Raw genomic sequence first — 23,629 nt, 5'->3', positions numbered from 1 at the left:
AAAAAAAAAAAAAAAAAAAAAAAAAAAAAAAAAAAAAAAAAAAATCTGCATGTTGGACAAAAATAAAAAAAGTCGATAAAAGCTTTAATTAGCAATGCGCGTTAGAAAAATGGTTGTTCAATCTTTACAGAATTATAAGAATTGAGTAGATTTAAGAATATTTTCTGAAACACCTTCCAGGAAGCAGCAGGCATTCAGATAAGTTAATCAATGTGATAATCTACGGCATCCTTAAATCTAGCTCATTAACTGCCAAAGTCTGTTTTGAGAAAGATTTGCGGAGCCTGGCACGCTCGGTGTTAATTATATGTAACGGAGAACAGTAAAGGTGTATCCATACTAAAATCTCAAATGCCTGTTGCTCCAAGCAAGCCTCCACCAGGAAGCTCAGAGCTTCCTCATCCGTGAGGATGCATCCACTCTTGAACCATGTGGTTGAGGATGTTAATAATCTGAAGGTCAAGTTCACTCAAGAAGCTGTTTAAACGTTTGCATTCAGAGGTCCATGTTAATATTCTGAGTATTTTCCAATGGCTCTTTCCTGAGTGTAAACAAAACAGCTCACGGAAATGGCAGCTTTTGAAAGGTGCAGCAGCTCTACCTAGGCCTTGATCTTGAACCAGATTTCTTGCTCTGCAGGTGAGTAACTGGGTTATGCAGCTAGACCATGCTAATTACGCAGAGCCCAAATTCAAATGTTTTGGCCTGAATTTTTTACGTGGTCTATAAATGTTTTTAAATTATTTACTTAACCAAGTTCTTACTTTATTTGTGTGTGTGTGTGTGTGTGTGTGTGTGTGTTTAAAGCAAAAATTCAGATCCTTTGCATAAAATGAAGAGCGTTGGTGTCTTGGGGAGCTGCAGTTACGTCAGACAGGCTCTATTTCCACAAAAACATATGGGGAACTACTCCTCTGTGAATATCTGAAAGATCTGTTTCGAAACTTCACTAGGGACCCGAGTTTGTCCTTGCATCAAAAATAGAAGCGTGAGCTAGTTTCTATTCTACTCCTCTGCTCATCATGAATAGTTATGAGGCAGAGCCCACAGCTGCTCAATGAACAGCGAGGAACCCTGCGCAGCTATACTTAACAGCAAGGGGTCTGCTGTCAGTTTGACACAGGAAGCAAGTGACATCACTGCTGTGCTCCATGGTGATTGACACAAAGACTTAGAATATGATTAAACTTTGTGAACGGGGACAATCAAAGCTGGAGGTAAACGCCCCTCCTCGCGGGACTAAGCTGCAAGCCCTGCAGCTGGAAGGCAAGAAAGTTGCCCCACAAACCTTGAGATTCAGGGGCTTATTTTTCTTCCCTCTCTTTGCACTTGCAGTTTCCTTTGCTTAGGACACACTCCCCCCAACGTAGGGCTCCTGTGGCTGCCCCCTCCCCTCTATCATTTCAGAGGAGCCAGTGGAGTCCTGCTGTGGGAACTCCCCATTCTCCATTTAATCTTGTCTCCTCAAAACTTAAAACTCCCTGGCATATGTTTAAGTGAGTTTTTTATTAGCCGTCTCTGCCAATGGACTATAAGCGCCTCAAAGGATATTTTCATCTCTTCTGTCCCCTGTATACCCTGAAACTTGGAACGGTATATAACCAAAGTAGGTGCTCAATTAATATTTGTTGCAGGTTGTTGAATGACTAATGTTTGGGCACAATGGGAGCTGAGTCATACCTCCTAGAGCCTTTGCTTTGGGGGCAGTAACACTTTTCTCAATCTAAAAGGGTTATCAGGGCCCAAGGAAATTGTTTCTTTATCTGAATCTGTGCTGCCGTATTTTATCATCTCTTGTTACACGGAAGTTGATTCCCCCAAACTATAATAATTGGCCATTAGAACAGCAGCAAACCTTCAAAAAAAAAAAGAAAAAAGCTATTTAAAGAAACCTCATTTGTAACCTGGAAAAAGATTCTGAATGTTTTCACTGTGGAAGCAAAATTGCATCTTTTATATGATATGGGATCATGCTTAATATATTAGTTATTATTGAAATATAATCATCCACCATCCATTTGCCATCTGGTTGTCTGATTAAAATGACAGAGAGCTGACCCTGGTTCACAGTGGATGGTGTTTCTGGGCTCAGCCAATAAATTATGTGCAGTTGCTACAACACTTTAAAATCAATATTTCCTTAAGATTTGGGGGATAAAACCCCAAACCAATGACGATTTCTGCATACCATCCCCCTTCCTCCCCAAAATGTAATACGAAGCATCCTGTAAGTACAAAGTAACTGTAAGGACATCAGGATATGTCTCGTTGTAACAGTTGGGTGGGCATTTTTCTTTTTTACTATGTGTATAAAAATATAAACATCAAAAAGCTAAATTAACTTGATCTCTCAGTCTGAACCCTTCACTGCTCATAACTAGCTTCCTTACTAATAGTGGTCCTTGGACGTTAACCATGTGTTGCTTAGTACGTTACAGCAAGCCGGTCTCACCTCTGAGAAGTCTGGTATATTTAAAAAAAAATGTTTTCTTGCCTAATCGCATAAAAGGAAAACCCTTTCTATCTGAGCATGGTGGATGAAGTCTATCAGGAAAACCCTTTCTATCTGAGCATGGTGGATGAAGTCTATCTTCTCTCTCCTCTACGAGGTGACTTGCTTGGGTGAGGTGGACGAGTGTCCCGGAGCATGAGGCCCAGAGATGGGAGTGGCAGCCTGTGGGGGACCCCCGGGGGGGCGGGCTCCAAGTTGTCTGTGCTTGTCCTGCAGTTGCACCTGCCCATCTGGCCCCGGGACAGCTAATCTCACCGAAATACACAGATCTTTCCTTGAGGAGCTTGAGTGGACAATAAATGTTATATTCACCTAGATCATGGAGTGATAAAGCTAGGAGCAATTTCCAATTGCTGTCTTTAGATAAGGAAAACAGGGCACAGGGAGAGAAAAGGATGTACAGTAAGTCTCCTACATATGAACCTTCAAGTTGCGAACTTTCAAAGATGTGAACGTGCGTGCCGTCAACGTCAGGCGCGAGTGACATTGCAGCCTGCCCTCCGTCTCCTGTTGCTGACGACCCTTCAGCTCTACCATCTCCCACCTCCTCTCCCTCCTCCAGCCAGTAACTCTTCTTGCCTGTTCACTCAGTGCCAGCCCCTGGATGCCAGCTGTTGAACTGTACTACTGCATTTCTCAAGGTATTGTAAGATTAAAAACGTTTTCTTTATTTTTTTTGTGTTTGTGTATTATTTGTGTGAAAAGTATCATAACCTTTTACAGTACAGTACTATATAGCCAATGGTGTTAGTTGGGTCCCTAGGCTAACTTTGCTGGACTTACAAACGAACTGGAGTTACAAATGCACTCTCGGAACAGAACTCGTTCGTATGTCGGGGACTTTACTGTACCCCCAAATCACAAAGCCGGCCGGTGGCAGTATTAGGCCTAGAATATAAGTTCATGCTTCTATGTCCCAGCCTGCTCAGTCCTCACCTTCCCAGAGAAACCAGTGACCAAGATCAGGAACAGCAGTTCCGTAGGGCTTCTCTGTACCGAAGGGTCTGACTTGCCTAGACTTCCTGGGCTACATTTGGAATGTGCTTGGCCCTAACCTGACCAGCTAGGGGACAAGGATTTTTGTTGCTTGGCCTGTTAACCTGCCAAACTTAGATCGAATTGACCCTTCATGAATAAAAACATTGCTTTCTCTTCTAAATTAACCCCATAAAAATTCACCTATTTGAGGAGCTTGGAAAATCTCTTCCTTTTCAATCACTTCCATCCTTTGGAGAAAAGCACCTTAAACACCTTAAGTGGGAGTAATTACTAGTTTTAATGTTCCTAATTTCATGCTGGCAACTGCAAATATCATTCTGATTCCCGCTCTTATCAATAGATGGTCTTTCCACCACGGTAACTGCCCTATTAACAAAGAAGGAAGAAGACACTTTCTGATGTCTTGCCTGGGGGTCATGACAAGAGGGAGGGAAGGCAGCAGAGAAGCTAACACCACATCACCCTAACGAAACAAATGTTGAACATGTCAGGAAACACGGACCCCGGTGTCACAGGCTTTGGGTAGAGGCACGATTGATGATCCGGGAGTGCACGAAGGAAGCGGCCAGAAGCTATCTGGGAGGACACGCAGCTGCAGGAACCAGGCTGGGGTACAAATCAGGGAGGTGGACCTGGGTGGACACAGGAACGGGGGCCCCTGGGCTGAGCAGGTTACACCCAGTTTAGAGGGGGCATCGAGCGCAGGTCCAGATACCCGTGATTGTCGAGGCTGTGCCCCGTGTGGCAGAACACTTGCAGGAGAAGTCAGAAAGCCACAGTTTTATGTGAAATGTCTTAATTTTTAAAGGACATCAACAATTTCATATTTTTAAGACTACATTAGAAAATTTACTTTATTAGATAGATAATTATTATAAGTCGAATGACTCTGGCTTATTTGCATTCCAGATATTTTTGTCAGATTTGTTCAATACAAGCGCACATGTGTCTGGCTGCCTGCTATGTGACCACTAGCAAACAAGGACAGACTTGCACAGGAGCATGGACTCAAGGCATTTCATATAGCTTTTCATAATCTTCTCATGCACGTTTAATCTAGTGTGACGGGATTAGATAGATGGAGACATTTTACAGACCATTTGCATCTCTGAGCTCTACTCTGGGCCCCAGGTTCCTGCTACCAGCTATCTGACACCTTCATTGGAGGCTTAAAAAGCATCCCCAACATGACCCTTACAAGCCTTTTTTTTTTTTTTGCGGTACGCGGGCCTCTCACTACTGTGGCCTCTCCCGTTGCGGAGCACAGGCTCCGGACGTGCAGGCTCAGCAGCCATGGCTCACGGGCCCAGCCGCTTCGTGGCATGTGGGATCTTCCCGGACCGGGGCACGAACCCGTGTCCCCTGCATCGGCAGGCGGACTCTCAACCGCTGCGCCACCAGGGAAGTCCCCTTACAAGCCTTTTCTTTCTGATCCACATCCCCTTCCTCTGCCCTACAAAAAGAAAAAGTCCATACCCTGCATCTATCTTCCTAATCTTGGCAAATGGCACCACTGTTTACCTAACTGCTCACACCAAATACTTCAGAGTCATTCTTGATTCCTTCACATCTGTTACCAACAATTCGTACTGTCTTAAAACACAGTATGGACAAACAAAGACATCTGTGGGAAATGTAATCCATGAGCCAACGGTATTCAACCTCTGTCTTAGGTCTTCACACATACTGGTGATATGGGAGAGGACTCTTTGTGAATAACAATAAAGTACTACTCTGATACGCAAAGGTGAGGGAGGAAGTTAAAGCCAACTGTGGTGCTGTAGGGGATGGGAAGAGACCCTATACTCCATCTCTTTTATCTCCTATGTTAGTCATCCTAAAATGACAACGTCAAGGTCACCATCAGGGTCCCTGACATTTTTCTTTTTGGCCACGCCTTGCGGCTTGTGGGATCTTAGCTCCCCAACCAGGGATCCAACCCCAGGCCTTGGCAGTGAAAGTGCTGAGTCCTAACCACTGGACCGCCAGGAAATTCCCTGACATTTTTCTTATCTGGTTCCTAGACTCTGATTATCCTCTTTTTACTTTTGGTTTAATCATTACAATATAAAGTGCAAAGGTTGGGGTGTCTTGTACAGTTGTGAACATGCACTTACTTATTCTACTCCCCCTAGTCATCCACCTACTCAACAGTTATGAGTGGGGCAACGATAGTGCTGGTTTCTCCTAACATGGTGATGAAATAGGCTGTGACTTCCAAGACCAGACTGAATAGATATTTGCAGCAGAAGGTGGTGGGTGCTCTGGTGGAGGGGTGCTAAAGGGGCAGTGGGAGCTGAAGGCAAGGAGAATCTTCCTTGATCAGGCCATCAATTTTGAACCCATTCCCTTTCATGGATTCCCTTTCACCTGGCTAACTGTTAGGAAGGAAGCTTGACCTCAAAGTGGCATATTTGGTGAAAGCAAAGCCAAAGCTACTTACTTAAAATGCACCTCATTATTCTCGGGTTAATAGGAAATGTTCTACTGGTTGAGTCCAGCCAACAAGAAAACTACCTGTGGTGTGCATAACTGCATATTATTTGGTATCTATGTCTCTAACCAAGCATTACATGGGTGTTTAGGTTCCTAGAATGAAAATTATATGTCAAGTGAAAAATGGGTCATCAATTTCAGACTGTCATTAAAAAAAAGAAGTCATCAAAGCAAGTTCTTTTCAACATGATATTTGGGCTGCTAGGTCTTGTTCTTACCTCATGAGCATTTCAGCTAAACTCTTTGCATCTGGGGAAAGAAAGCTGATATTAGTATAAGATAAACAACTCATTAACATTCACTTAAGCATTTGTGACAAATATTCTACAGAATCAGATGACAATAAGCATTTTTAAATGTAATTGTATATCGAAATCATTGCTAATAACCTAAACTTTTATGGATCCCTTGTCTGTTCTAAGTGAGACATACACACACACACACACACACACACACACACACACACACACATATATATATACATATATATGTATACACATATATGCATAAAGGTAGCATAAAAAGATAGGTACAAAAATACTCAGATACCTGCTAAAGGTTATATTACAACCTATTCATTTGCCACTTTCCAAAAACCCAATTTTACTTTCAGAAGTCACAACATTAACACCTTGAAAGTAATTCATTATGTAGTACAAATTCTACTCTTTTTGTTATCAAAATGAAAAAGCTTATAAAAGTCATTATTACAGAGCTATGCATCCCTTTGGTTGATCAAAGAATTGTATAAACAGCATATCACTGTGTCTGGAAACTTAGATGTTTATTTCAAACACAGAAAGAAAGCCTTTCTCTGAAGGCATTATTTACCAAGATCTGGTTACCACCCCTGACAAAAGAAATCCTGCCTAAAAATGCTGTAATTTTTTTTAACCTTTTTGATAGCACTGGTTTGAAATTCTAATTTCCCTTAAAATATAATTTGTTCTTTTTACACATCTTACCTGACAAAAATGAATGTTTCCTTTCTTAGAACACAAAGCCCTTCTTTATGATTTTCTTTCATTGCTCTCTAAAAAGCCTTGATGTTAAGTGTTCAATGAACAGCATTTTCTGGAAATGGATTCAGCTGTCTGTGTGCGTGCCAGGGAAGCGATGCATTTGTTGGAGCATTTTCATCTTTGGGGGCTAACAATTGAATGCAGTCGCTTTTATTTCAGGGAGCAGAGTGCTGTAATTGGGAGGTGTGGACTGTCACGGGAAGAGCCACACGTGGGCAGGCACCCCATGAGTCAAAGCTCAGCTTTTCAAGTCAGCCATGCCAGTTCCCACCTCGCAGCGAGGCCCCGGCTTTGCACACAGATGGGTTCTGTCTGGGAAATGAAATAACTCCCTTTATCCCACCCACATGGCAAAGCAAAGAAAGCAAAACAGCATCTAATTTCTCAGCTCATGGCTTTATATTTATCTGCAAAGACAAAGTAAATATGATGAGCTTCTTCTCTTCCTGAATGATTTAACACTTACAAAGTAAATACACATATACACATATATAAAATGCCAGAAGCTTGGGATTAATTAGTTCTGTGTAACAACCAAGCAGTACCTAGTTCAATACTCTAAAAAAGAGGAAAGATTTCCAAAGAGTAAAACACTGCACTTCAGCTCACAACCTGAAGGAAACGCCCACTCAAACATCTTCAGAATGGACCTGCTTTCCTTGTTCTGCCATAATCATCGTTCTTTTTCTATTTCTGAAGTTAATCATCACAGTTTTCTCTTCTATGATTTTTTTTTTTCTATCAATGCACCAAGGGATGGCAGCATCCAATGAGTGAGGACAGAGGTCCCTCCAGTACTGATGTGCTCTAACTGCAAATTTTCCACGTCTACAATTAGCAGGCATCTTCATCCACACATTTAGGTGCCCAAAGCCATTTTGGTCTACCCATCCCTATGCTTATCATCTTACAGTGGATCCCTTTCTCTTTCTGTCTTAGCTACTATTTCCTCCTTCTGACTCATCTTAAATTGTGAGAAACATTATATTCATGGAAACTCACTTCTTCTGTGAGTTCCCCTTTGAGGAAGCTGAGAGTTGGTGGAGTTTTAAGCACAGCGATGGGGTCTGGATAGCACAGTTGGCATCAAGGACCAGGCGTGAATGTCCTCTGGGGAGTGGGACCGAGTGGACTGCGGTCACAATTAAGCACATGCTAGGAATCTGCATTGCACCGGTTACTTTAGGACTGCTTGCCCATGTCCCCTTACTATCAGTCTGTGTCTGGGAATTACTGTGCCCTCTTTCGGAAACCAGGAAACTGGGATCCGGATACATTCAGTCATTTGCTGCAGCTGAGCAGGAAATCATAACCAATGTCTGTTGGTTCAAACTCTTTTTAACCACTGTCCTCAAAGTCCTTTATACATAGGGGGGATACATGTCGTATCCTTAGGAACACACAGAGGCGCAGACGTCTCATGCCAGCTGACTGAGGACACACCCTGGAGGGCGCTGTGTCAGGCCAGGTGAGTCAGAAAGGATGGAAGACTGCCCACCTTAAAGAAAGTGTGGACTTTAATGGGAAGAGTGCTCCAGGGCACAGAATTAACTTGTGTTGGAATTCTGAGCTCGTTCAGGAAGCAAGGAGTCGGTCAGTTTGACTACAGAGAGAAGTTTCTAGGGGTGGTGGGGAATGCGGATGGTCAAGATGGTCAGGAGCTAAGAAAATGCAACTTTGCATCACTAACCATAATCTGGAAGCTTTTACCTGGGCCAAGCAAGGGGGGAAGTGGAGGAAGGAGGGCAGAGGTGGTGGCCAGTGGGTACAGGTGCCATAAACAGCATTAATCAGACAATGCAGAGTGCCCAGGATGGGGGGCTGGGGGCAGGGGTCTGGTGGCGGGGAGTGGATGACATGATAGTAGACAGAGGGCATCTACAAGAATCAGGGACCTACTGCGTGTGGAGGAGACAGGCAGAGGGACCGTGGGGAGTCCAGGGAAATGGCAAGATTTGGGATATGCAGGGCTGAGTATATGGTAGCACAAGGGACAGAAACAGTTGTCTAGAAGGACTTGGAAGCAGCAATTTGGGTGCAGGCTGAGATGTTTGGCTTCAAACATATTGAGTCCTTTGACATATTAACGTTAAGTTGGGGGACAGATTTGGAATCCAGTGTCCAGCTGGGAGATATGTCAGGGCTGAGATGGGCTCAGAGTCTTCTGTTTATACACGGAGAGGGGAAAGAGAGATGGAATTTTGGACACACTTCTGTTCAGGGGTGAGAAGGGAATCTGGGACAAGTTAAGATAATATATTTAAAGTCATGGAATCATGGTATCCTAAGAGCATTACAGACTTTTCAAATCAGCCTCATAATAAATGTCTGAATCCCTTCCACAGCGCCTTGGACAGAGGTTAAAATGAGCCAAGCCGCTGGATGCTCCACGGATGGAGCGATGCCCTTGCTGCACGTACGGTGCCGACCTCTCTTCCCACTGCTGACCTGCCTTCCACGTCTGTTGATGGCTCCCCACTCAACACATCTCCCCGGGACTCTGGCTCTTTTCTCTCTCCTCAGTTCAATTCTCATTTCCTCACCAGCAGCTCCTTCTCTGGTCTCCCCAACTCCAGACTCAGCCCTCTAAGTGACATCCCCACTGCAGGAAGGACCTGAAACATCCCCACTGCAGGAAGGATGGATCTGAAACACAGCCCTCACTGGGTTGCATCTGTGCTCTGAAACTCTCAAAGGAACCTCCCTACCAACAGGAATCCTCAGCTCAGGGTACGAGCCACCCATGCTGGCCCCAGCGGTCTTTCCAGCTCGGTTGCCTCTTACTTCGGTCCACCAACCCTGTCTCTGAGTTTCCTGCTCTTGCATTTTCTGCCGAGACCCCCGTGACTTTGTTCCTCTGAGGCCCTTGGAGATGGTGCTTTGTCCCCACCCCTCCAGACAGATGTGACTTGCTCTGTACACCCTCCCAAGCCCGGCAGGTGAAGCTGGTGTTCTGGTTCCCTGGGCTTCCAAGGACATCTGCACCCGTCTAACCTCTCTGTATCTGTTCAGTACAGCCTTTGCACCTTTTATTGTAACTTCCTGTTTTCATATTGTCTCTCTATTGGCCCTTTTGCCCTTATCTCCAGGCTCAGCCCAGTCACTGGAACAGTAAAGCCACATACAGTTTTTCCTGAGGATACAATTAATCACGAGAGACACCTTCCTTTTCTTGTGTTGAAATCCCTTGGTGTAATTTCTATCTGGATATAACAACGGCACCTTCTGGAAACGTTGAAAAAACCATTCGAATATTTCCAGGTAGCTGCCATGCCCCAAGTAGCTCGGCTTCAGTGTCGTCTTTTCTAGGTTGAATTCTCTAATTTTCTTGACCACTCCTCAGGTGGCATAATTTCTAGGTAATTCCTTACTTGGGTCTCTCTTTTATGAAAGACATTTCCCCCTTCCTTCCTTCCTTCCTCCCTCCCTCCCTTCCTTCTTTCCCTCCTCCCTTCCTTCCCCACTTCCATCCTTCCTTTCTTCCCTTCCTCTCTCCTTCCCTCTTTTTTCCCTTCCTTTCTCTTAATCCCCCTCCCCCTTCCTCTCTCCCTTTCTTCCTTTTTTATAATTCTTGTTCCACATTTTCTGGTCTGAATAGTTCTCCTCTTGGTTCACATCAAAGTAAGACAGATGTTGAGTCGTCCTTCTGCTACCTGCCATCTGTTAAGATGAGAACATCATCTCAAGTCATCTTCTTCTTGCCCAACACAGCTCAACAGCCTTTTGTGTTGTCTGTCACTTTTTTCCACCAATTTCAGCTCAGTCTGAGATTTAGACTTTGTGACACCTTTCCTGAAGCCCCGGCTACTTCTCTGTGCCCATCCTGGGCTTTGTGCTCAGCTCTTCATCTTTCGGGTGGGGAGATGGTGGAGAAATACTACCAGGGTAGCCTAGTGATATTGAAAGATGGAAAAAAGCAGTTTCAAAAAAATAACATGCGCTAGCACTGTGAATGTGCAAAGAGGGCTAGAAGATGATAATGAAAGGAGAATTTGGGGATCAGAAGGTAATTGGTCACCTGCCTTTAGGAGAGCACTTTCATTTGAGTGGTGGGGAGAGCAGTGAGACTGAGGATTTGGGAGCTGGTGAGTAAATAGTTGAGTATCAAAGTAAATAGCTGAGTATCAAAGACTCTTTCAAGAATTCAGTGGGGAAAAGAAATGGAAAGAAGGGCAGCAGAAGATAGGCAAACAAGAAGGAATCCTTTTCTTTAAAATATAGGGGAGGCTGAGTGGTAGCGAATATACAGATAAAAAATAAATAAACCAAATATTTTTGATGGGCAAATATAAAATTATAAAGTCACTACTGATTCTGTGTTAATATAGCTTTTAATTCTATGTTTCTTCGATACATCTTTTTAAACTAGCTTAATATGGATGTGACAGGCTTTCTTTCTTGAATGTTCCAAAGCTGAAGAAGTTTCACAGGAAGAGAACTGGGTAGACAACAGTGATTTCGGCTCTCCTGCTAATTCTTCCCCAACTGATGTGTGATTTCCAAGTTCCCTTCAGTTTTCATGTCAGCAAAATAGAGCATAACAGTGTCACGTTTATTTGCACCTATTTGCACAGCTATTAAGACACTAAAGCAGGATAGGGCACAGTAAAGCCTCGTGGAAAAGGAAGAAGAGAGAAAGCATGGCAAGTGCTAGCACTCTGTCAATTAATACACGGTTCAGTCAGTTCTTGGGAAGAGGCACCTCAGCTGGATGAAGAGCCTCGCAGTGTGGTCTCCCGGATTCCGTGTTCTTTGTGGACCATCGCTCCTGTGGGGTCTGTACGTGGCATGAGGGGTTCTTATTAACACGGCAGCACGGGCCTCCAACATTGCAGCTGTGGCAGTCCTGAGTGCATACGCTAGTGTTTCTTTAAAAAGGAGGACTCTCATTCATCGCCACATCGTTATATTTTCATCTCCGAAGAAGTTCTGGTGAAGTGAAGGGCATCTGCTTTGGTTCATACCTCTACTGAGCAGTCACTAGCACACACCCACAAAAACATAAAAACCAATTTGCCGGCAGCAGATTTCCCCCTGCTTTACCATCTCTCAAAAGCCCTTATCGGCAAGCTCCCTCGCAGCAATCCCTGCTTTCTGTGGAATGTAAAGGGGTCTCATAAAGTAGCTGTATTCCTAAGGGCTATAAAACCTGCAGTTACATTTTTACAAGGTCGCAAAGAGGACTCCCAGTCATCAGCTCAAATGAAAGCTGATTCCAAAACCATGACAAAATATATAGCCCAGAAAGAAAACCGTACAGACTCGCCATCTCAGAAAGTTGCAAATACAAACACGGACGAGACAGAGCACGTGGGCAGAGGGCAAAGCCCAGGGTGACCCCAACTCTCCCCATCCTTCTCCTGCCCCCCCCACCCCGTCCCACGCTCCACGGCTGCACTTGGCCTGGCCCTGCTGCCATTCCACTGTTCCTTTGTTTCCCCACTCTCAGATACAGAAACCCCTTTTTAAAAATTTAGTTCTGCCATAACACATTTGAAGTTTTGAAAGGACAAGTTTTTTAAAATGAAGGTCAAAAGGAAAAATGAGAGGAAGGAAGGAAGAAAACGCAAAGCCTAGAACTAAAGTTTCAGAGTAGAGGCTTCTGATCCCATCTAAGCCCCAAACTGGGCATTTACTAGCTAGGTAATGAAGTCTCTGGGGCTGCCCACCTCCCACCCCTTCACTATGGAGCACCGGGGACCCTTTGCCTACGTAGGACTCAATGCATCAGTGCCATGACCATCTTTACGCAAGCCTACCTTGAGTCCGAGGTCTTTGCGCTCCTAGATGCACACCTTTCCTCCTTTACATTATTAAAGTTCAAGCTAAGCTTTGGTCTTACAGATGAGGAGAGATTTAGCTCATTTGCAGGGCAGATTAATGGAATATTGAACAGTCGTGGCCCACCCCTTCAGCTGTGCCTGTGGAGGGCTCCAAGGCCACGTTCTCTCCGAGAACGGCCTCCTGGAACCAATGGGCCTTAGAGTGTTAATGCACTTTAAAGCAAGCTTAAAGTAATAAATAGGCTTCTGTTCAAGGGAAGAAGGCCATTCTGCCACAGAAACATGGTCAAGTTTATGTCATACACTGATTTTTATCTTTAGCTTCTTTGAAGTCTTGGAAGTAGCTTTTTGGCTTGATGCTGCCGGTTGACCCATACAGGTTGGTGCTTTGCACCCTCTTGGGTAAACTCATACTAGAGGGGGAAGCTTTTAGTGATCCTGGACCTGTTTGCTTGACATGGGAATCAAAGTTTTATAAGGTTGTGTCTGCTGGGATCATGGTGATTTATTTTATAACCTTGCACTTCAAAGGATCTAGCGGTGGGGGAAAATCAGGGCATGACTTAAAGCAAAATGTGGCTGCTGAACTCCTGGATAAGGTTACAGATTTTAAAAAAAATGTAGCACTTGAAGACAATTTAGACTTTAGGAGGTCACTAGGCTCTAAAATTAGTCAAGCGCTCAGGAAGGAAGAATATAGGTTGGCTAAATTGCTTGAGTCCCATTTTCTTTCTTTTTTTTTTTTTTGGATTTTTACATAAAAGCACATTTACCTATGGTGCATTCACTAGGTTGCTTGTCTATACAGTGAAACAAACCTGCTTAAAAACATTGAGTAGCATCTAGCAATCAAACAAGTTCTATGACAGGGAGTTGATCTTACAGTGTTCGTTAGGGACCCTACAGTATTTTCCTATAATCCAGATTTATTTCCAGTTTTGATCCTGATCAGTGGTTGCTCAGGTAACTTTGACATATTATTAGAAATGTCCTTATTTTACACTATAAAATATTGTACGAAGCCATTCAATCTGTAAATATATTTGAACTGATTCTAACCCAGGGATAGGATCTGTGCCTTATGTGGGTCAGGTAGTAACTGGATGATTCTACTTATGAACTCTGTGTAATAGATAGGCACCTACTACCGTAAACTCTGTGGCTGTGCTTTTTTTCCATGAGAGAATTGGAAACATTTTGTGTTATCAATTAACATAACATTTCAAGGGCCCTTCAGGCCTAAAAGACAAAGACCTTTTGGGGGCAAAGTCTGGCCTTTCACTGATTCCCCCTTAACAGCCCTAGTCACTTGCTCTGCCCTTTTATGACACAGTTTTCAATGTTAAAGAAAGATGAGTCTGTCCCTTGAAAGCCTTTGCTGACCATTCTGGGACAGAATCTTAGTAACCTTCTTTTCTCTCTAGGACCTAGCCAAAATCTTGTGATCAAATAGAAATGGTTTAATAAGAAAATTTTACTGTTGGTTTTAAAAAATGTTACACCTGGCATGTGGTAGATAATCAATGAAGGTGTGTTGAATTAAATATTTCAGTGCATCCAAAGTAAAACTTGCCATTTGGAAGGCGATGGAATTAGGTGTCCGATCATTTTGCCTTCTTGCTTCCCTCTTGTCAGACTCTTGATTTGAAAGCTTTTATTAAGCACGTAAAATGCAAGACTGCAGATGCCTTTGTGCCCTGCAAGCTACTTCTCTGGAATACTTTGCTTCTCAGCATCTCCCGTGAATACATCTTCTTTTCCACAGCATTTATTTTCGTCCCACTGAAACCTTTGTGCTGGCTCTATCTCTTCTCTGGCACAAAGAAAACAAAACCATTTCCGGGGAATGAAAGGCTGGACTCGCTAATGTGATGTATTGCTTTCCTTACGAAGACCAGCTACAAAATAGTGGTGTCAAATAGCAGACATGCTGACAATAAAAATGCCAGCCCAGGATATTTTCTGGACAGAGTCCTTGCAAAGCAATAACTAAATTACAAGAGACTATTAAGAACAAAAAGGAAGGATGTCGCACCTGCCATCAGTCTAACTCAAATGCACCAGGAAGAGTCAGCAACATCTTTAGCATCTTTTCCTTACTCTTGGCAAAGCAAAACGAAGTTGAGGTGCTTAAGTCATAAGTAGAAGAGGAAAATCAAACAATAGTTGGGGAGGTAAAAGTAAGCAATGGGGACCAGGGGCAAAAAGAAAAGGTGAATTTGGGAGAGGGTGGAAGATGTTGGGAAGGATTTCCTCAACGTTTAACCCATTTGCTGCCAAACCCTTGTCATCAAATAGAAATGATGGATGAGAAAATGTTACCGTTGATTTTTAAGAATGTTATATGGACAATTCATAGCCCTCTAAGTGCAGCCAGTTAGACATGGCTGTCTACAAAAACACGCCACCCTGGTACCTCTATAACCATGTCCCTAAAGTCTACACAATGGGTTTCTGTTTTCGGTGAAAGAGGGGTTATAAAAATAAAGTCCTTTTGGTATTTTATTTGTTTATTTTTTTGCGGTACTCGGGCCTCGCTCCGAGGCATGTGGGATCTTCCCAGACCGGGGCACGAACCCGCGCCCCCTTCATCGGCAGGCGGACTCCCAACCACCGCACCACCAGGGAAGCCCCCTTTTGTTATTTTAATGACAAACACTTGTGAATGGAATCCAGCACAGCTCACCTGATATTGAATTTCTCAATAGATTAGAACATTATGTTTTTGTAGTGCTGTTTTCTGTAGCTCTTGAATGCCCCCCCTTTCCTCCCTAGTTGTGATGAATCACCTCCTCTTTTGTGCTTAGGTAGGATTTGTTTGTTTTAGCATTCGTGACATTTTGGCTCTTTTCCTGGTACATGCCTGTGCGTCTGCCTCATACACTAAACCTAAAGTTCAGAAGGCTCTTTCTTTTCATCTTGTACATCGAGCACCTAGCATGGCCCTTAGGATATAGGATTCACTCAAGAGAATCCGCAAAATTAAAAGGTAAGTGGAGAATGTGATTTAGAAAGAATATTTCAATGAGATTGACGGTTCATCTGAATTATTGGGCTACAGAAGGTGTAAATGGAAGAACTATTAAAGTGTGCAGATGGAGTGCCATGTATTTCAAATATTTTAATTTGTTGGCCAACTAGAAGCACATTGATAGTAAAATGGGTTAGAGTCCCATCAAAAGGAGTGCTCTGGCTACCTGAAGACAGGTGAAAATATCCCCATGTTCTGCTGTTCTAACTGGACTACAGTCAAATCAAGCATTTACACAAGTGGTCAATGCTTTCCAAGTCTACCAGCCAGGCTTGGGGATATCCCAGATATAGTATAAGGACAGTGCTTCCAGGCCTGTTCCTCAAATGCAACTTTGAAGAATACATGGGATGTTGCATACTCCTCACTGCACTGATACTAAAATGCAGGCAGCTTATATATACATTTTACCAAGAAGAGACTTGGTTAAATACCCTGACAGGTAAAGAGGAGGGACTCAGAGCACTGTCCTGCACAGGGCTTTGCATAGGAAAGAACTCATTGGCCTCACACTGCACAGCCAGGGCAGGTAGGGCTGTTGGCCAGAAGCTGGAAGAGCCCTGTTGCACAGAATCTATAGAGCCAGACATGGGAACAACGGTGCTGCTGACAAAGGCTCCCATCAGGTCCAAGATCTCATCTTCCATTCTTTCCTTTTTTTTCTTAGTTAAAACGAAACTCTTACACCAAGCTTCAGCTCCGATTTCTAATTCAGCGAAGTGTGTGTTTTCTGCCTCACAACGCTTTCCCAGGACTATAAGCCTTCAATTTCCATTTCCCGGCAATAAAATAGTTCTCATTTCCAGAACAAATCTGGAAGGTCTTTTTAAAGGATACTCTGAGAAAACCATAATTCGAAAAGAGTCATGTATCACAATGTTCATTGCAGCTCTACTTACAATAGGCAGGACATGGAAGCAACCTAAGTGCCCATCGACAGATGAATGGAGAAAGAAGATGTGGCACATATATACAATGGAATATTACTCAGCCATAAAAAGAAATGAAATTGAGTTATTTGTAGTGAGGTGGATGGACCTAGAGTCTGTCATACAGAGTGAAGTAAGTCAGAAAGAGAAAAACAAATACCGTATGCTAACACATATATATGAATCTAAAAAAAGAAAAAAAAAAGGTTCTGAAGAATCTAGGGCCAGGACGGGAATAAAGACACAGACGTAGAGAATAGACTTGAGGACACAGGGAGGGGGAAGGGTAAGCTGGGATGAAGTGAGAGAGTGGCACTGACATATATACACTACCAAATGTAAGATAGATAGCTAGTGGAAAGCAGCCGCATAGCACAGGGAGATCAGCTCGGTGCTTTGTGACCACCTAGAGGGGTGGGATAGGGAGGGTGGGAGGGAGATGCAAGAGGGAGGAGATATGGGGATATATGTATATGTACAGCTGATTCACTTTGCGATACAGCAGAAACTAACACACCATTGTAGCAATTATACTCCAATAAAGATGTTAAAATAAAATAAAAATAAAGGAGGCCGTAACTCGTGGCCTTGCTGCGGCGGCTCAACATTAAAGAGTGGGGTTGGCAAACCCTCGTGAAAGTCATTCTCTTTGCCTGCCTTGCTGGAGGCGTGAAAGAGGTTGGCTCTCACTCAATTTCTGAGTCGTAACATTTGCATGACTTGCGTGTGAGGCCCCTCCGTCCTGCTGACGGCACATCACAGGTCACAGAACGAGGCGGCGCGGGGAACCTGGCGCAAAGAGGGTAAGGCACTCCGCGGGGCCGATTCCCTCCCAGCCAGCTGTCTGTCCTGCTTTGCGGGGGGGACGGCCGAGCCTCCACTCACCTCTCAGCCTCTTCAGCCTCTGCTCCCGTCTCCTCCTCCGAACCACCAGCAGGAGTACGAACAGCAGGAGCAAGCCCACCAGGATACAGGAGATGGTCACCAGCATCTTGAGCCCTTCATTGGTCGCCAGCCCTTCATCGCTTTGGACAACTGACTTAATGAGTGGAGGGACTGTACCTGAAAGCAGGGCCATGATGTTAGGCGGCAGTTAATGGCGACAGCATGGCCGAGTTTTTAGGGATGACGGGTTACCAGAACCGCACGAGTGAGCGAGGGCGTCCGCGGTGATGGGGATGAGAGGAAGGCTCCCTCTAAGTCCTCGTCCATTCCTTTCCTGGCTCGCTCCCCTCCTACGCTTACTCTACGGAACGTCGAACCAGAGTGTGCGCGAGGGGCAGAGCACCTCGTTTTTTGGAAAGGGACTCCATTTGGCAAGGTACTGCTGGGTGCAGACACTTGAAAGCATAAGGTCCAGCCTGGGTGCTTAAAAGAGCCACACGCACTTCCGTGGAGTTGAGTGTCACCCAGAGCCCAATTGAGAGGGGCTGTTTGAAAAGCTGCACGTCAGAGAAGGAACAATGGGTTTGGCAAGTGGACAGAAGGGAGTCTGTGGGGAGACGGTACCAGACGAGCCTGCTTAAAGGAGCTTAAAATCTCTTTCTGTTTGGTTATTCCCTTGCTCTCTATCACGGGTGTAAGGCCAAATTTACTTTTAAAACTATTTCCGGGTATAAGAGTAAAACCAACTCTTCAAAGGGGAGCCATCCAAGTCTCTAAAGCAAAAGCTACTTATTGGCCCACGTAAAGCTCTGAAGTTCAGATTATCTAGAATTACAAGGAAACACCTGCGTAGACTGAACTCTGAGCTGCCTTAAGCTGCCTCTGCTCAGAGGCTTAATACAATGGCTGCGGAGATTCAAACACAGGCATCCACATTTTATGGGGGCTGCGTTTTGGCACCGACCATTATGCAAGATGCTCCAGTCCACTGTATCTTCCATGTAAGACAAGGACCAGGAAGTCAGTGATTCAGGAAAAATAATGCAAAAATAATACAATTTCCCTCTGAGCAAAAAGAGTCTTGTCCTGCATTTAGTGAGTAGAGCAGGGACAATAGAATGACGGGCCCCTTTGCTATCTGCTAAGGCCAAGAAGATCATTCTTCCAACTTGACATAGAGTGTTTTGGCTGCAAACCCAAGTCTGCAAATGCTCAGAACCCACATGAGAGGCACGTAAGGGGATGCAGGTGAGGATGGGCCTGCAAAACCAAGATGACACAGGACCAGTGGAAACATTTGGCTCAGGAAATGGCAGAAGAAAGAGTCAAATAAAGCCACGGGCGAATCTGAAATCTGACTGGTATTGATAGATATAAAGCTAATGGTCAACGTTTGTTGTTCCTAAAATGAAAAAAGTTCTTCGGGCAGAAGTGACAAAAAGGATATTAAAGCTTTATATCCACAAGCTTAGTTCAAAAGAAAAGAAACCTTTTTTCAAGGAAAATATACATATGTATTCTTATTTCTAGTGTAATAACATTATTTCAGATTTCAGAAAATTTTAAATGTATCTCCCAGGACTTTTTCGTGATTTAATCTAAGATCTTGGATAAAGTGAGAATATTTCTTTTAGAAGACAAATATTTAAGATCTGCAGAGCACTTTGAAAGTAAGAATGACAGTTTCAAATGTCGCACGCGAGTGGTTTCTAATTAAATGATTAGCTGTGAACCTATCACGGACGTGCACCTTGAAGCCGCGTGCTCTGGACCACACAGATTACAAAGAAGCTGGGCACCAGAGCGTGATGGTTGTAAGGCAATTAATGGACATCAATCATCTAAAGTAGGAAATATACTTCCTGCCCAAGTGTGTACCCTGCTAGCAAAGGGCTTTGGGGAGCCCTTACATGCTAGGGAAAATGGTCAGTGTTGAAGTCCTTTCTTTTGTCAGATCAAAGAGTGAAACCGTGTTGGAGGAGAAAGCAAGTTGTCCACACTGCTCTGCGGTGGCTGCTGCTCTGTGATGGGACCTCTTGGAGTGAAGTCACTTGTGATTGAGGCTAGAAGGTTAGAGAGACGTGGCCCACGAGGATCAGAGCTTTTGAGGAGAAGCCTCACTGTCCGGGAGCTGGACCAGGTGCCTCAGGAGCTGCGGGGCCCAGGCTGGTGTAACCAGCACCAGGACTCCCACCTTGGCACCTTCCTGCCTTCACCCCACCCAGGCCCTAAATGCTGTGGGCGAGCCTGGGCTCTGGCTGAGGAGGGATCTGTGGGGAGACGACCTTGGTGGGAGACTCAGGGGTGGGTTTACAGTGTGCCAGGGTGGGAGGAACAAGCCCTCGGCTGGCCAGGACAGTCCAGGAGAAAATGGCGAAGGGAGGAGCCACGTCTACAACACCTCTGGAGCATCCTTTGGTCGTGTCCGAGGGTCCTTGGGTTTACGTACACTCTTTTCTTAGAACAGGATAACCTGCGCTCCAGGGAAGTTCCTGCCAGAGTGTTGATGAAGCGAGATCCCAAGTGCACGTAAGCAGAGGAGCGAGCACCCCTCAGCCTGACTAGCGAAGAATAGAGTATTGGGGTGTTAGCTCTGGCGCAGACTTTTTGGGTAAGTCAGCAGCACTGTGGTCCGGCCCGACAGGTGGACACTGGACAGGGTCTCTGAGGGAGCTAAGCCCGGAGCTCCAAACTGTCTGATGAATGGCGGCCAGTTTTACCCTGTGATCACAGCACCTAATTCAACCCTGCCTTTCCCCGAGTGAAAATCACTGCAAGGCTGCAGAAATCAGCAACAACTTGCTGCCAGTTAGGACTTCCTGAAGTTTCCTGACTGCAGAGCGGTCAATGTCACACCACCCTTTAGCTTCACTGGGCTTGGCATTTGTTCAACATCAAGAAATGGCCCTTATACTAGTTGGAGCAAAAAAGGATGAAAATTTCTATCACTTATTTTCAGTCAACTAAACGTCACAAGATACCTCACCTGGTTTTCAGAAAGCCCATGCCAATTGCATGCATGTGTGCATATATGTGTGTGTGTGTGTGTGTGTGTGTGTGTGTGTCTACTAACATCCCATGACATTATTGTATTTCCATCAGTGCCTCTATTTCTGCTCAGAGACTAACATAAGCTCCTTTACTGATGGAAGACTGTTTTTGCACATGCAGTTGAAGGGCTAAATGAGAGCAAAAAAGAAAGCTGTTATGTGGATTGGGATGGGGTGGGAGGAGGGGAGGGAGACAACAAAAGCAATGTTAGCTCACAGTCATGACCAAGCACACAACCACGTGGCACAGAAGCCTTCAGCCCCAGGAGAGGTCACTCCTGCCCCGAGACTCCCTAATGAGCTGCCTGCGGGCCCTCCGTCCCTCCTTCCTGGAACACAGCCAAGGTCACGTGGGTACCTGGTCTAGGGAGCCCCGGGGGCAGCAGACTGAAAGGCCCCAAAGCCTAAGGGGATCGGCGGGCTCGAGCCCCACTGTGCCGAGGATGGATGTCAGATGGGGGAGGGACGGCGAGCACGGGCACACATCCCGAGACGCAGAAGAGAGGCCAGCCGGCCAGCTTACTGCCGTCGTAGTTGAGCGTGGCGAAGTTGGCCTGCTTCTCAGCACAGCCAGCGCTGTTGCACACCCTCATCTGCAGCTCATACCACGTGGCTTCCTGCAGGTCGTACAGGATGTACGACTTGGAGAGAGAGGTCCGCTGAGCCGTGGTCCAGACCGTGGTCCCGAAGGGTCTGTACTCGAGTGTGAAGGAGGTGATGGGGCAGCCGCCGTCATTCCAGCCAATGAGGTTCAGCCTCACGCGTGTGGTGTTGATGCTGGCGAAGAGTTCCTGCTCCTTCGAGAACTGGGGCTCTGCGGGAGAGGGCACAGGGGCATCAGCCACGGGGCACAGGAGTGAAGGCCACCAGGGTCGTCCCACAATTCCCTTGGGCTGCTTTCACCACAGGCGAGGGGCTCAGTCCAAGTCTGGGTCATGGGCGGCTGCTTGTCCACTATTTATAGGGATCTTACGGACCCATGTTCCCCAGGTGTGAAGGGGAACTCTGGGTGGGTAGAGGTTGTTTTTGTGAATCTTAGCGTTAGTACCCTGAAGAACAAAGCTATTCTCATGTATGTGCTTCCTTGAATGTTTTTTTTTTAAGTTGAGAATTATGTTTTATTTGGTAGACAAAACTGAGAACTTAAGCCCAGGATGCAGCCTCCCGGGTAGCTCTGAGGGACTGATCCTCCTTGAGTGGTTTTGAAGGAACCACTGTGATGTGCTGGGCTGACCCGTGTCCATTCAGGGACCTGACTCAAGAGAAGTCAGACTTGGATTTGGGAAGTACTCACGGGCATCCTTGCTATGCAAGCGGCTCACACTGGAGCCCAGGGACCCAGTGGGTATATTTCTGCATAAATCAACCCCTCATCATCTGAACCCTGGTACACGTTATCCAAAACTCAGATGTCACATCCAAATAACGCCTTCACTGTCGAATCTCTCGCTCTCCTGCCATCCCGTCCACACCACGGGATGAGAGTCAGCAGTGAGGAAACCTACAAAGACCCTCTCTCCGCCCCCTCACGTGCACTCACATGCAGCCATGTCCCTCCCTCCTGCTGGTGTTTCTGAGCTGCAAATTTCACCCCTGAACATCACTGCCCTGGGGTTCGCCTCCCTGAAGGTCCATTTTCAGAGGAAAAACCAACTCACACTCAAGGTTCACAGTCTACCCCGGTGACTTCTCACCTGGAAAGTGGGGCCTGTGAGACAATGTGACAGTTATAGGTGGAAGGGGGTGAGGTGACTAAGGGAGAAGGTCACCCCCGAAGAAGGTGAGAGGGCAAAGAGCACATTTCACGGCTACTCAGCCTGGGAACTTTCTGTCGGCACCAAAGCCCTTGATTTTCAAATGACACTCTTTTTTTAATATATTTATTTATTTTTATTGAAGTATAGTTGATGTACAATGTTGTGCTAGTTTCAGGTATACAGCAAAGTGATTCAGTTATACATATATAATCTATCTATTATTTTTCAGATTCTTTTCCCTTATAGGGTATTACAAAATATTGAGTAGAGTTCCCGGTGCTCTACAGTAGGGCCTTGTTGATTATCTATTCTGTGTACAGTTGTGTGTGTATCTGTTCATCCCAAACACCTAATTTATCTCTCCTGCTCACTTTTCCCCTTTGGGAACCATAAGTCTGTTTTCTATATCTGCGGACACTCTTCCTTTAAACTGCAAATGAAATAATGAAAAGAGAGAACCAGAATATTCTATATGGACTGGCCATCTCTTTCAATACCCTGTAACACTGCCAAACCCATCTGGGGAATAACAAAGTTCAAACTCACAAACGTGTAAATGTATGATGCATCTTTTCTGATCCTAGTCTCCCCTTCGATTTGGAAAACAGGAAATCTAGAAACTAAAGAAGGCTTACATACCTTTTCCTAATGTTTTCGCTTCTATGATTTCACTTATGCGCCCGGGTCCCACTCCATTTTGTGCAGTAAGAGTGAACTTGTACCAAGTCCCACATTTCAGATTTTCCAGGCGGTAAGAACGTTCGCTTGGGCTGATGGGAAAACTTCCCCACTGCTCACTATTATCCTCAGAGTACTGCAATATGTAACCTTCAGAAAACAAGAAATATTCCGAAGAGCGTTATTTGCTTTCTATCAGAAGTTTGCACCCTGCATGGGATGCGTTCTCAAAATTTGCACATCTTTGGAAGGGAACACCTGAGCTCTTGCTGACTCCAGGAAACTGAACCCAGGCTGGGAGAAGTACTGTGATGATATATTGATTATGAGGTATTTAGGCCACGCCAGACGTTACTACGGTGGGATTGCTGGATAGCGTGATGAAGATAAAACCACTTTCTGCCCATTCCCTTTAAAAGGTGTAACTGGGCAGCAGGGAATGGATACTGAATCTCTAAATATCTGACCTTGCGAGCACACGTGCCGA

At 45.0% G+C, this 23,629-nt stretch overlaps 1 protein-coding gene across 1 annotated transcript in view; it reads right to left on the bottom strand.

Annotated features, from left to right (window-relative positions):
• DSCAM (DS cell adhesion molecule) overlaps window positions 1–23,629 on the bottom strand; it is a 759,198-nt gene that overhangs the window by 33,073 nt on the left and 702,496 nt on the right. The window contains exons 26-29 of the mRNA XM_027112479.1: window positions 23,104–23,292; window positions 21,231–21,521; window positions 17,658–17,834; window positions 6,226–6,256 (exon numbers count right to left, since the gene is read on the bottom strand). Of these exons, the coding sequence (XP_026968280.1) occupies window positions 6,226–6,256; window positions 17,658–17,834; window positions 21,231–21,521; window positions 23,104–23,292 (688 nt within the window). The remainder of the gene's footprint in view (window positions 1–6,225; window positions 6,257–17,657; window positions 17,835–21,230; window positions 21,522–23,103; window positions 23,293–23,629) is intronic.

Source organism: Aethalodelphis obliquidens, unplaced genomic scaffold (assembly GCF_003676395.1).
Source record: "Aethalodelphis obliquidens isolate GAN/ISIS:26980383/991018 unplaced genomic scaffold, ASM367639v1 scaffold1, whole genome shotgun sequence".
Lineage (NCBI taxonomy): Eukaryota > Metazoa > Chordata > Mammalia > Artiodactyla > Delphinidae > Aethalodelphis > Aethalodelphis obliquidens.
The sequence above is the reverse complement of the archived record's forward strand: the minus strand, read 5'-3'. Positions and strand labels throughout refer to the sequence as shown.